This window comes from Callionymus lyra, chromosome 3 (assembly GCF_982586985.1).
Source record: "Callionymus lyra chromosome 3, fCalLyr1.hap1.1, whole genome shotgun sequence".
NCBI lineage: Eukaryota > Metazoa > Chordata > Actinopteri > Syngnathiformes > Callionymidae > Callionymus > Callionymus lyra.
In genome coordinates, this window is record NC_141820.1 from 39617925 (window position 1) to 39631672 (window position 13748).

The 13748-nt window shown below is 40.4% G+C and overlaps 1 protein-coding gene and 1 pseudogene across 4 annotated transcripts in view; one reads left to right on the plus strand and one right to left on the minus strand.

The window, feature by feature from the left end:
• Window positions 1-13748, minus strand: part of dennd5b (DENN/MADD domain containing 5B) — a 35595-nt gene that overhangs the window by 16471 nt on the left and 5376 nt on the right. For 3 of the 4 annotated variants that reach the window (XM_087787938.1, XM_087787937.1, XM_087787936.1), the window contains exons 2-4: window positions 5100-5159; window positions 3899-4008; window positions 22-697 (exon numbers count right to left, since the gene is read on the minus strand). In XM_087787938.1, the coding sequence (XP_087644064.1) occupies window positions 22-697; window positions 3899-4008; window positions 5100-5159 (846 nt within the window). The remainder of the gene's footprint in view (window positions 1-21; window positions 698-3898; window positions 4009-5099; window positions 5160-13748) is intronic. The other variant, XM_087787939.1, reaches the window with a different exon arrangement.
• LOC148084944 (uncharacterized) lies at window positions 5427-10461 on the plus strand (annotated as a pseudogene).

A 13748-nucleotide genomic window follows, 5' to 3' on the forward strand; every position in this document is an offset into this window, starting at 1 on the left:
GTCTGTGTCCTTGGGTCTTACCTTGTGAGTAGAGAAGGATCTGCATCTCCAGCAGGGTGCACGTGAACACCTGGATCAGGTTCTCTACTCCCAGCAAGGTAAACACCTCCGCAAGTGGGAAGTCGGCAAGAGGCAGTTCTCCTGGTCCAGGTCTTTGACACACAATCGGTTCATAAACACCGTGGAACTTCAGCGAGCGGCCAGGAGCCGGCAGTGGAACTTCATACAGGATGTTTTGGATGTAACTCTCTAGAGGAAGAGGAGGAGCCACAGTAGCTGTGACAGCGCGGTGGAGCTGCGTCAGGAAGCGGCGGCAACTGTGCATGAATGGCATCGGCGTGATCAGACACAGAGCTTTGGATACGTAGAGAGTGTCCCGGGAGGAGTTGTAGCCAACAGATGTCCGCGGAGAGGAATTGGTGGAATCGGCCTCGTCCAGGCTGCTGGCAAGAGAGTCCATGGAGGAGGAGGATGATGATGAAGAGGACGTAGGGTTTGCTGACGGATGTTCCGTGATGTGCATCTGGTGAAGGGTCTGCATGGCGGAGCAGATCTGTGGGCTGGTCACCTCCTCGTAGAAGGTGTGGACGAAGCCATAGGTGCGAGAGCCATCCTCCCTGGTGATGATGAAGGAGTGGAACTGAGGCTCCCGCTGGTCCAGCTGTGTCCGGAATGAAAGACCTTTGGGCATGCAGAGCTGTAGACAGGCATCAGAAGTATATTTTAACAAAGTACGTCATCATTTTAAACAATTGAAATAATTTAAGGCATTTGGGTTGTATCTGTGTGTCAGCAACACATTAGTGGAAATGTATACAGGTAAGTATTTATAATTTATATAAATCCATTTCAAATTAGTCATAAGTAATCAAGTGCAAGAAATACTTATTTGATTATTTGATACTCAAAATTTGGCTGGAATGACGAATCTGATTGCCTTCATCCAAACTGTATGAATGGCAGATGTCATACTGAGAAGTCATGAACATGAACATGATGCGTTTTCTTCAGGAAGAGCTTTGTTGTGATTCAACATTGTATCAGTAGTTGGAGGAGGTAGAAAGCATATTTGAGTTACGCAACAAAAATAGCAACTAGTGTAAGTTTCCACAATATATCCAAGAGTTCATCAAGCGTTGGTTCCTTGACTGGACTCTGGTGTCGTATTTCTGTCAGTTGACGGTTCCGAACCGCAGCTGAATTATTCAGACAAGCTCACATGAGAATAGGTGGAAAATAAGGTGGTGTCATTTCATCTGGTACCTCTATCTCCAATATTCCATGTCAAAAAACGTCTCTTCTCCCTTTAATCCGACAGGCCTCAAACTTTTCAAGCGGTGAGAATGTGATGTACCGTGTTAGTAATATAGCATGATAACATATAATTAGTTGCATCAAACTTTGCAAACAGTGCAACTTATGTGGTGACAATATGCACTTGACAAGTCTTGACATCATGACTGTGTTAATGGCTACATTCATCTAAAAAACTGGACTCAGAGTTACAGATACAGTTGATTTAACTTGTGTAAATAATATCTCAAATTAGTTGATTAAATACAAAACATCATCATTCAATTAATCAGTAAAAGAAACCCAACTAAATTTGCTGAAGTCAACCCTGCTAACACCAACAAGATGACAACAGATTGTAATGATGATGTATGATCTTCAGGGTTCTCGCCAGGATCTTTTAACAGCATAGAGGGACCTGTGCACGGCGCAGTCACCGGATGATGCAGGCGTGAGAGCCAGTGCCACTGGATCCGTTCTGACTCTGTTGCGATTGCTGGAGCAATTCGAACTCATTAAAGTCAATTAAAGTTATTCCACCACATGCATCGCAGCATGTCTCAGCTCCTTCATAGCTCCAGCGTCCGGCAGAAATACGCAAGAGGTCCATTTTTGCCGGATGACGCAGCCGTCATGCATCAATCAACAGCGATTATATCGCACCACAAAGGACGTGAAAACGTACAAAGCATCTCGTAAATTTCAAACTAAAACACAATAATCAAACTCCTGATTTTGTAACACCACTTATGTAACACCAATTACATAACCTCGTTGCCAGGGATGCCACAGGTCCCGAGAGGATGGACGAAGAGACATTGATTATCGAGGTGCAGAAATTCTTAGTCTTAGGATGCCCATTACTACGTGAATTGATAATCTCGTGATCTTGCGACTACAGCTCCTCTGGTCTCCGCAAAGTAACGGATCGGAGACGGACCAGGAACGGAAGCAGTAGGCGAGGGTTTGCTGTGTCGGGTTGGAGCTAAAACGCGCCAGAGTCAGAACGGAGTGGAGACGGATCCAGTGGAAATATGGGGTTAGGGAGGCTGTACTATCCTGTATGGCAGGGGTCGGGAACCTTTTTGACTCAGAGAGCCATGAAAGCAAAATATTTGGAAATTTATTTCAGTGAGAGCCATATAAATAATATTCAGATGTAAGAATCTGTGCTTGACACGAATTCAAGCCCTTTTCCTTTGTTCATCAAAATCAACAAAGAATTCAGACGGGTTCATCCCTTTCCATGCCTCCATTTCAATATGTCCATCATGTTTAAATGAAGTACAAGACTAAAATTTCTCCATTTCTGTGATCATGAAAAAACAAAAACAAATGAAAACATGAATTCAAACTAACAGTTTATATTTGTTAATTTTAAACATGTCTGATATGAATCACACAAGTGGATTAATTAAATTTCAGATGAAGTTTAACGAGAATAAAACTGTTCATCAGTAACTTCACATCATCATTGCTTTGTCTGATCGTCTCTGACGTCATTAGAATGTGTGGCTCACCTGCACCTGTTTAATGTGTTTGGGTTTGAGCGTATTCTTATTATATTCGTGAGATAAAGGTAATTTACAAATAGTCATCATGTGATGGTGTATTAATGCAAGTGTGTTTTAAGGACGCGATCACAAAAGGAAAACCAGCATTTGTTGCGCTTTCATTGAAACCTGCAGCTTAACTTTGATGGACCTGACGTCATGTTTCTGTGACTCTCGTAGAGAAGAACCTGAAGCGATCAAACACGCATTATTTTGTTCGATATATTATTTAAAAAAAACAAGCTTATAATTCCATATCGTTTTTCTGAATTGCGTAAAATGACTGTCGCACGTTTTGCTCTTTTTATTCTCGATTCACATGATCTTTTCCGTGAGTTCAGTGGAAGAGGCGGGAGCTCTGATTGGCTGCTGTGCATGTCAATCAAATTTTCAACCAATCGGCGCAATAACCATTTGATTAATATGCACAGCAGCCAATCAGAGCTCTCTTTACTATTTTCTTATATCATATTTTATTAAATCACGCGATCTACTCGCAACAGCTTCGCGATCGACCGGTCAATCGCGATCGACGTATTGCCCACCCCTGAAACAAGTGATAATATTTTATGTTTTATCTGAAAAGCCAAAATCTGCGAGCCAGATGCAATCATCAAAAGAGCCACAGGTTCCCGATCCCTGCTGTATGGTATGAAGGAAGGAAGAGGTCAAGGGGTTTGGGTAAGGAAAACTATGCAATACTTCCCTTTTGTTTATTTTCGCGCTTTGGTGCTGACATGATCGGACAAAAATATCACTAATAACGCTCAGTTTCTCGGGACTTCCTTTCCCCACGAAACTGAGCGACATCCGGGCGTTGCGATATCACATTCATCTCCTTGAAGTTTATGTAGGAATCTTGAACCTTGAACTACAATACAATAAAATATACTGTACAGCAAATACAATGCTGCTTAAGACACAGTGTCGGGCCCAATTTACACCATAGGGGATCAAAACCACAGCGTAGGGGGGGCCCTACACTGAATAGTGCTGGCGAGAACCCTGATCTAATATTCGGTAATAATCATCATGTGTCAGTGGTCACCTACCATGTTGACTGCATCTTGGTCGAAGGGATTCCAATCAATGTTCTCCGGGTAACGAGCAAGAACTTTGGACTTGAACGTCCTCTTGAGTGGACACTCATCCAGGTTTTCACCTGGCGAGAAGCAAAAGACATTTCAGACACAGTGGGATACTCAAGATCCACATATCCCTTCAAAAACTAAATTCAACGACAGATATTTCAGCCGGTCTCGAAAATCCTCCTGGTTAAAAAATGGCTATGTGCCGACTCAGCAACACCCCTCCCTGGACTAATAAGATCCATTAACACGCATGACATTTAATTTCTTCTCTGTGCTTAAAAAAGTGCAGCCAAAAGAAGGAAACAACCCTCAATTGATTTCAGATAAGTGGACTGATGACTCTGGGGTTTTTGACCTGTGCAGCCAGTTGGTGAGAGTGAGGTCAAAGATCAACTGAAAACAAGCAGAAAGAGTGCTAAATAGAGGAAAAACGGCTAGTGGATTTGTCAAAAAGGCTATTCATTTCTGTGCTTTCTACTCCACAATGGACTGTGCAAAAATAAAAATAAAAATCTTATCCAATGTGTTCTTCTTAATTAATAATAAAGGAATCCATAATAACATTAAGACCATCAGCCAAAAATTGGTATGTTTCCCATGAAAACTCTGAATCAGATTCTGATACAATTGGGGAAAAAGAAACTAAGCATAAGGTAGCATAAGAAACTGATGATAGTAAGCAAAACAAAAAAACAACATGTGCTTCAAGTATAACAAATATGCCACTTGGAGGCTACTTGAGCATAAGGAAGCAAAGTGACTTACACAACTTGTTATTGGTTTAAATGAGTGCCTTTAATTACAAAAACAAAAAAAAGTTTTTTTATTTTGGAGCATTCTCAGTCCTTTTGTGTGTTGGCGACAATAGAAACTAAACCGCCTGTATCCAGGAAGTAGGGATAAACATAAAAACTAACCTAGAGGCAAAGTGACAGAGCCATTAGAGGAGGGGGTTTACGGGGATTTGGCTAGTTAAAATTAGCTCAGAGCAGGTTGACCTAAATACTGGACAAGTAAGAGACATAACAGTGAAAAGACATGACTTAAGGGGTTTAAACAGAATTGAAGTCCAACAATGGTTAGCAGACGGATGATGGTTCAGATCGATGCATGCGAGTGAAACATGGCCAGCAGAAAGATCTTGTTGGTGCACATGTTTTACCTGAGGTGGCAGCATCTGGATCTCTGCCCTGGCGGTCAGCCTCAAGCCATTGGTACAAAGCTGCAGGATGAGCACGTGCATAAATGGATGGAGCAAAAAGAAAATGTTAATAACAGAAAAGCAAACCAAAACTGATGCATGTGAATCAAGTCTTGCCATGGAAGCGATGACAACTAAGCATGACACGGTTAAAATGGGACTGTTCGCTTCAAATTTGAATATTTTAGTAGCAGAAGTTAAAAACATAAATGTAATAAAAAGAAAAACATTTTATACATTTGGTGGATTCAGTCAAGAGCTGGTAAAAACAAACTTGTCTGAGGCAAGATGGAATGGGTTTTCTCTACAGGTACGGTCTTATGTCCGATTCACATGGGATGTGTATTACTTTGGGACCTCTGGTAATTTGTAATAAATTGCGGCGAATGTCTTAATTTTAATCCCGTGTGAATCCGAATGTCTGCGTTTGTAATTCTGAATGCAGCATATAGCCACTTTAACGGAGTTTTAGGCACTCGCCATTGTATTGATATTTACTTCTGCTGTTTTATTTTGAAGGGGTTGAAAAGGAGGTAGATTGAGTTTCTTGTTGTTGGGGGGGAGGTGGGGTTCCCACATGAGGAAAGTAAAGGAGATGTGAACGCTGCACAAACTAAGTTCCAGCCTCGTTGTTTCTCCACACGAATACACTCGGAAAATGTTGGGGCACATTTATGTGCAGGGCAGCGCTTTCGATGTTGAGCGTCTGAACAAGTTGAGAAACGAAAGAAAATAAAGGGTCATCCACTTGATTTTCTCTAAACAAAAAACACTTGGTTACACCAACTTTCTCTTTCAGTAATAGCGCTCCTTTTTAGATCTGTATCTCTAGGTAATGTCAGTAAAAATGATTATTTTACAGACGTCGCTTATCCTGTGTGAATGCACTTAAAGTCACGCAGAGGAGGCGGGTAATTTACAAAACCCCAAGGTCCCCAGGTAGTACTTATGCTGTGCGAACAGGGCTTTAAATCTAAAAAAGGTACAGGTTGTCATCATTTCCCCACTGATTACTGTAATAATAATATAAATAGTAAAACAATAATTTCAAAAATAAAATAACACTTAAGCTTGAATTGTCTAAATAATGTATGTTTATTCATTTATGACTTTAATGTAAATTTTCACAAAATATGGAGGACCAATAAAAAGCTATCTTTGGTGATTCTTTTCTTAGATGACAAGCCTTCAGACTAACAAGTTATGTTTATTCTTTCTTAAACAAAGGTTGATTCACACCAGGCTGCAATAATTACGTTTGACTCTCTGAATCCCCCATTCTGTTCACGAAGAGGACTATCATAATAGGGTTATCATCATTAAGGATCTTAAGCAGGGTGAAAGCAGGGGTTCCCCGGTCATTTCAGGGGTGTAGGACATTATGCCAGAAACTCATTCAAGCCGTGAACCCCTCCATGCTTCTCTAATCATATTCAAGTGGCCTCTGAGGGAGTACAGCATCCACAATTGTGCAATTCATGCAACACAGACACACACAGACAAACAAAGTTAGACAATTACAGAAGAAACCAGCTGCATGTAAATGATGAAACATGGAGACGCTCATCACATAGACGCCAGACCCTGAACATGTCATTCACGTTCACCTGCTGATCAGTGCTCAAGTGTGTGGATGTGGATAGAGCAAGACAACAGAGACCTCGGTGACTGTGTCAGGTGGGGTTTGGAGAGATGTTCTCCATCGACACTGCTTTTATGAGCAAACTGTAAATGTTGTCAACATCCTTCTGCATCAAACCATCAAAAAAGAAAAGTCTTCTACAGTGATTTCCCAGTGAAAAAAGGGTCACCAACATTGTTGCCCCATTCATAATTATTAAAGAATCAATAAAGTGTATTAGAGGAATATAACTTATCATCCATAAAAATATATACAAAGTTATTTCATAAGGGTTTAACAAACTAATGGTAGCCCTTTCGGTCACCCTTTCAGTAGTTTGTAGTTGCAAAAAGGTTGGTGACCCCTGCCATGAATAATAGAAAACTAAAAAATATTTTCAAATTATAATTGATCACGCGTTAGATAAATTGTAAATGTAGCTTGTTTAATATTCTTAAAAACACATTTTTCCTTTCTTTCCTTCTTTTTATTTGTCTGTTTTTGTGGACATTTCGTTTCCTAAAATAAATTGTGTACGATAGATATACACGTTTAATCCACATTTCTTTATGAATTAAACTTGTATTAAAAATTGTAACTTATATTTAATGTCATTGTCATGGTATGACTACAATTAGTTTTCATCTTTTTTCTGTTTGTATAACCAGTTTATACCTTTACCTTTGGGTTGTTTATTGAAGGAAATTATTCATCTAACTGGTAAAATGCATTCTATCAAAGCCATAAAAACAAGCCCTGCTCAGCTGCAAACAGACACACACACTATCAACAGCCGGTATGTGCTGATCTCACTGACTTAAATACAAATGGAAGCAGCCCCGTGTTGCCAGAGCCTGGCACCAGCGGGGTGACAAGAGCAGCCGCAGGCCGTCTCTTGGCAACAGGACAATTTAGGATGCCAAAGATTGGGTTTGAAGGGGCGACGAGTCAGCAGAGTGGACACTTTTGAATTATTAGGAATTATTGTCGTTACATAATGTGGATTCAGGTGGACAGAGTGTGTCAAAGTGTTACTATTCAGGGGTTGACTGGACAGTCGCCGGACAATGGTGATGTCATTTTCATTTAGACACATGCTCTGATCGTTCTCCGGTTAGCAGAATAGCAAGTTTCATGAAAGGCCAAACACATACTGAGCTTTTACAACTTTAGCAGAATGGGTGTAGAAAAACTACTCCCTCTGGGATCTTTTACTCTTACTAGGCCCTTAACACAGCGACACATGCCCAACATTCTCCACAAGTGACACAAGTGTTTTATCATTCAAAGTGGGTTCAGTGGCTTGAACTTAAGTTGATCAAGTGTCAAGTTATAAAAAACAATCAATTAGCATTTATTACAAGTTAGTTACCTCTAATGCACTCAAAGTCCTTCATTACCTTTGATTTGATTGATCCATATAATCTTGCCGTCTTTGCCTTTTGAAATAGTAGACCATGACCAGGGTAGATGGTCAATCCTCAACAGTTACTTAAGAGGTGCTTAACGTTAGCATTTGTCTGGCTATGCACCCAAAGAAACTATACCTGCTATCCCTTTTCAGCACCTGACATATTTAAATTCTTAACCTAACCTTTACTTAAACAACAACAGTTGAAGTTTTGCCCACACAGAAGCTGAGCTCTGGTGAAAGGACATTGTACATTCTCAATCAACAAGACACAGTCAAGAGGATACAGTAAACTCACGCAGCTTAATAAGCTGCCGTTAGCTGGTGGCATATTTTGATTTTTAGAATAATAATTCATTTATGTATAAGGCACCTTAAAAGTACGAATAAATGACAACTGCAACAACTGCAACATCTGCAACGCCAGAGTCAAGTACTCAGCAAAATACTACAAATATATTGCTGTTCCTATAGTATTGCAATATATTGTATCGTTGCCTTGCCGCTGTATTATGATACACATCATAGCACCAGATACACACCCTAAATATATAATATAGGAAACTATTAGTTTACAGTTGCAACTTTGCTGAAACACAATAGATACTAAACTCAGTAGTTACTTTAAAAAAAATTCTGTTTTTTTGTTGGTAAATACAAAATACATCTGTGTGCAAATAAATGATGGGTTAATGCCCACATTAGCAAAGTTTACTTGCGTAACTGACCAGTGACGACAATGGCTTGACTTGCCTTTCACAAAACTTGCAAGTTAAAACACACTAATCTTCAATGAACACAACCAATAAATAGCTTTGCGTCACCACACAAATGAGCCCAACAAAGAATTACAGATAATCTTGTTAATCATAATGTTTCCACCTCCACATTAGGTTAAACAGAATCACCAAATGGATGAAATATGTTGACATGCTTGGCTAACAGGGTTTTTTGATGATGATTCCTTAATTTTTTCCACATTGGGGAAATTTACATGGATGACAGGAGTTTAAATTAGACGGCAAATATAAAAAAATACTCGCAACATAAATATATTGTGCTTATGGGGACTGTGGTTCATGTTACAACAGAGAGGCTTTCAAAAAGAGTTACCAGCTGTCCTTCCTGCAGCTGCATGGTTAAATGAGGCGGTGAGAGTGATGTGCCTAATGGCCACCATTCAGTGTTCATGAAAGACACGTGGAAAATGTTCCATTTAAGTGTGTGACAAAAATAGTAACAAAACCTTCATCATTGCATCTTCAAACATACATATACATATATATATATATACAGTGCATCCGTAAAGTATTCACAGCGCCTCACCTTTTCCACATTTTGTCATGTTACAGCCCTATTTCAAAATGGATTCAATCCATTTTTTTCCTCAACATTCTATGCCAAACACCCCATAATGACAGTGTAAAAAACGTTTTTTATTTTATTTAAATTAATAAAAAATAAAAAACTGAGAAATCCCATGTACTTAAGTATTGACAGTCTTTGCCATGAAGTTCAAATGATGCCCAGGTGCATTTTGTTCCCACTGTTCATCCTCAAGATTATTTCTGCATCATTCTGAAGGCCCCCACCCGTCTATAGAAGGTCCCACAGTTGACAGCGCTTGTCAGAGCACAACCCAAGCAGGAAGTCAAAGGAATTGTCTGTAGACCTCCAAGACAGGATCGTCTCCAAACACAAATCTGGGGAAGGTTACAGAAAAAAAATCTCTGCTGCTTTGAAGGTCCCAATGAGCCCAGTGACCCCCATCATCCATAAGTGAAGGAGGTTTGGAACCACCAGGACTCTGTCCAAAGCTTGCTGGCCATCTAAACTAAGCGACCTGGGGAAAGGGGCCTTAATCAGGGAGGTGACCAAGAACCTGATGGTCACTCAGTCAGAGCTCCAGGGTTCCTCTGAGGAGAGAGGAGAACCTTCCAGAAGGAAGACCATCTCTTCAGCATTCCACCAATCAGGCCTGTGTGGTGAGTGGCCAGAAAAAAACATTGCAGCCCGCCTGGGCGTTTGCCAAAGCCACCAAATTCTCTGGTCTGATGAGATCAGATTGAACTCTTTGGTGTGAATTCCAGGCGTTATGTTAAAAGAAAATCAGGCACCGCTCATCACCACGCCACTACCATGCCTACAGTGAAGCACGGTAGTGACAGCATTATGCTGTGGGGATGTTTTTCAGCGGCAGGAACTGGGAGATTAGTCAGGATAGAGGGAAAGAGGAATGCAGCAATGTACAGACACAACGTGGATTAAAACCTGGTCCAGAGTGCCCTTGACAGACGGTTCATCTTCCAGCAGGACAACAGTCCTGAGCACACAGCCAAGATATCAAAAGAGGCGCCTACAGACAACTCTGTGAATGTCCTTGAGTGACCGAGCCAGAGCCCAGACTTGAATCCAATTTAAGAGATCTTGAAATGGCTGTGCACGACCTGATGGCGCTTGAGTGGTGCTGCAAAGAAGAATGGGCGATACTGCCCAAAGATAGATGTGCCAAGCTTGTGTTTTTAATCATATTAAAAAAAAATTGACGCTGTAATTGCTGACAAAGGTGCATCAACAAAGTACATTTCACATTGTTATTATGGGGTGATTGTTTAGAATTTTGAGGAAGATAATGAATTTGATTCATTTTAAAAAAGGGCTGTAATACAACAAAATGCGGAGGAAAATATATATATATATATATATATATACAGTATATATATAAACGAGTATGGATAATAAGATGTAAGCATAAATGGAACGCCAACCTCATCATCACGGTGTAGGTTTGAAGGGATTAAGACAATATGATGGCCAAAAAAACAAAGATAGTTGCAAATTTGAAACCATAAACAGGACTAAACAGCTAAAACACATTATTGAGAAGTGTATAAACAGTTTTGTATACGATAACATAGCAAGCAATCAAACTCTTTAGTAGTTTTGTGAAAGAGAAAAGCAGCAATATAGCTTGTAGCCATTCAACCCTTTCAAGTTAAATAATTCCCTTTGTTTAAATGTCTCTATGACGATCAAAAGTGCTCTTGAAGCGCACATGCAACGCTATAGGACACTATAAGGTTGAATCATCTCTCTTGAGCTCATCTTGAGATCATCATGTGTGTACATATGAGGAGCAGTAGAGCATGAGCGCGAATAGAAAAAAAATACACCTGGTGAAGATAAAGGTATGACATTCTGCTGTCAAATGACCCAAAAGACGAGAAGAATATTGAGGATGGTTGCGTAAGGGACTTCAGGCTTTGAGGGAAGAGCCTGGACATGATTGAAAAGGACAGAAGAAAAGACAAGAAAAAAAAGAAGATGACACTGGAGGGGGAAGATGTCCTTTTGATTCAGGGCCTCTGGAGTGACAAAATTCTCAATGAGACACTGCTTTGGTGATTAGAGAGATCCAAGGGCTGTAGCGTGAAGGATGTCCAACATTGTTTATGTTTGACAGTGTATCACATGAACAAGTGACTGAGCCAATGCATGGTGGAGACAAAATCATTTTTATTACCATTTTCTACAAAACAAAATGACTCAATCTTTGTTTAGAGTCCTTTTACTTCAACTTAATATACGTGTTGTCAATGGCTTGGGTGGATTGGAATGGATTAGGTCTCACATGTGTTCACAGGACAGGTGAGGAGAGACGCCCCAGTGCCCACGATAGAACAGTCCAGATGTGCCCATATATCGAGATGAGCTCAATGTCAATATTGTATGATCTATACATATATAAATAAGCCAGTGACGCTAGCAACAGATTTATTTATGAACGGACACCTTGCCAAGTAACAGAGCCCTCACGGTTCCACAATCACTGTTTATAGTCTGGTTGAACAGACGAAAGACTCACACAAACACAGAGGGATCAAAGTTGAAGTCAAGTCTGTGTCATTCAACTTATTCTGGGGGATTAAAGTTGAGCAGATGTGTACAGTGGCATAATCCTGCGCTGGCCCAAGACACCCGTGTTAATGCTAATCACGCAAAAGAGCTACTATTTTATGGTAGTTTCCTCCCGCATGATCCGGGACCAACAACAACGTTTAGAAATTACATTGGTGACCGTGACCGTCTTATCAGCTGCCGTCATGCTTTGTTTACACAGCGTTATCAGAGGATGTCAGAGGTCACGATGAGTTGGAGCTCAAACAGAAAAGGATCAAAAGTCGTTCAGATTTAATTTTTTGCCAGGAACAGCTTTGACATTTGCAGATTCAGCAAGTTTTGAAATACAGAAAAATCTTCTTGTTTTATCACCTTTTATCTGGTCGTTATTTTTAGGAGGTTAGACAATAGTCAACCTCTTTTTCCACAAAGGTTGATATGGCCAACATCACTTGAATATAATCCTGCCACGTTGCTAATCAAATAAAAGCTAATAAAAAACAAGCATAATCCTTTTGTAGGGTGACACACAGGTCTCCGGTCTGTCATAGGACACGTGTAGACAGACAACCACTCACACGAGAACCAGTGGAAGTGGAATCTCACATAAGCAAAAGTCCCTACAGTTAGGATGACGCTCACTTAAAGTCCCCTGAAGATAGATTCTAACTTCAAATCTTCTTGCTAATACGCTATAACAACCACTAAAGAGCTGCCTAAAGTCTATGTAAATCAACATGCTGACAAAAAGCCATTGCCGTTTTAGCTAGCTACATGCGAACCGTTGTATAACATGAAAAACAAGGCTGATGTGATCGGTCAGTAATCTGCCAAAATAAGATCTTTTTCAATGTCAACTCTTGGGATTAATGACCAACATTGTAAGGACGTTACTCTCATCCGTTGGTCTGATACTGACAGAACACATGGAGAGGCAACGTCGCTCACGTTTCTCATGGAACGCTCCTGCACTGGAGACTCACCGTCAACAACGCTCTTAAGAAAATCATTCACATAATCAATACATTCCAGCAGCTTTTACCAGAACTAATCCATCAGCGTGTCTGAGGTGAGTGTCTGCCAGATGCCCCGCTAATCTGGCATAAGGGGCCTTAGTTACCGGTGTATTGCCTGTTGCAGTTACATAAGCAGATTTACAGAGAGCTTGACATAACACTAAACTCCATGATGATCGTGTGCAGACGCCTGCATACATTTATTTATAGAAGTCAGGTGGTCTCATGGTGGTTTAGGTCATAATGTACCAGATGAATATATTATATCCAGCAGTTTGCACAAAAGATAAGAGCTGAGCCAAAAGACAAACCCTCATATTTGTTCTCACGCTCAATAATGACCACAATCAAGCAACGAACACCCTTTTCTAATGTTTTCTATAAAAACAAAGCACCCATCAGAGATTCAGACCACAGGTTCAGTCTCGAATTCGGGTCAGAACACGGGCCTTAGAAAACTGCAGAGAAAACACAAGTCTATAAGAAGGATCAATAGATTATTTGTGAGCAGATGACTGCTGAGTTGATTTTATCTCATAAGCACTCAACTGTATGTGACGTGAGTATGCAGCAAAGCTGTCGTTTCTCTTCTGCTGACCTTGTTTTCTAACAATTCATCACACATTTCAATCCGACAGTTCACACCAGAACAAGCAGCAAAG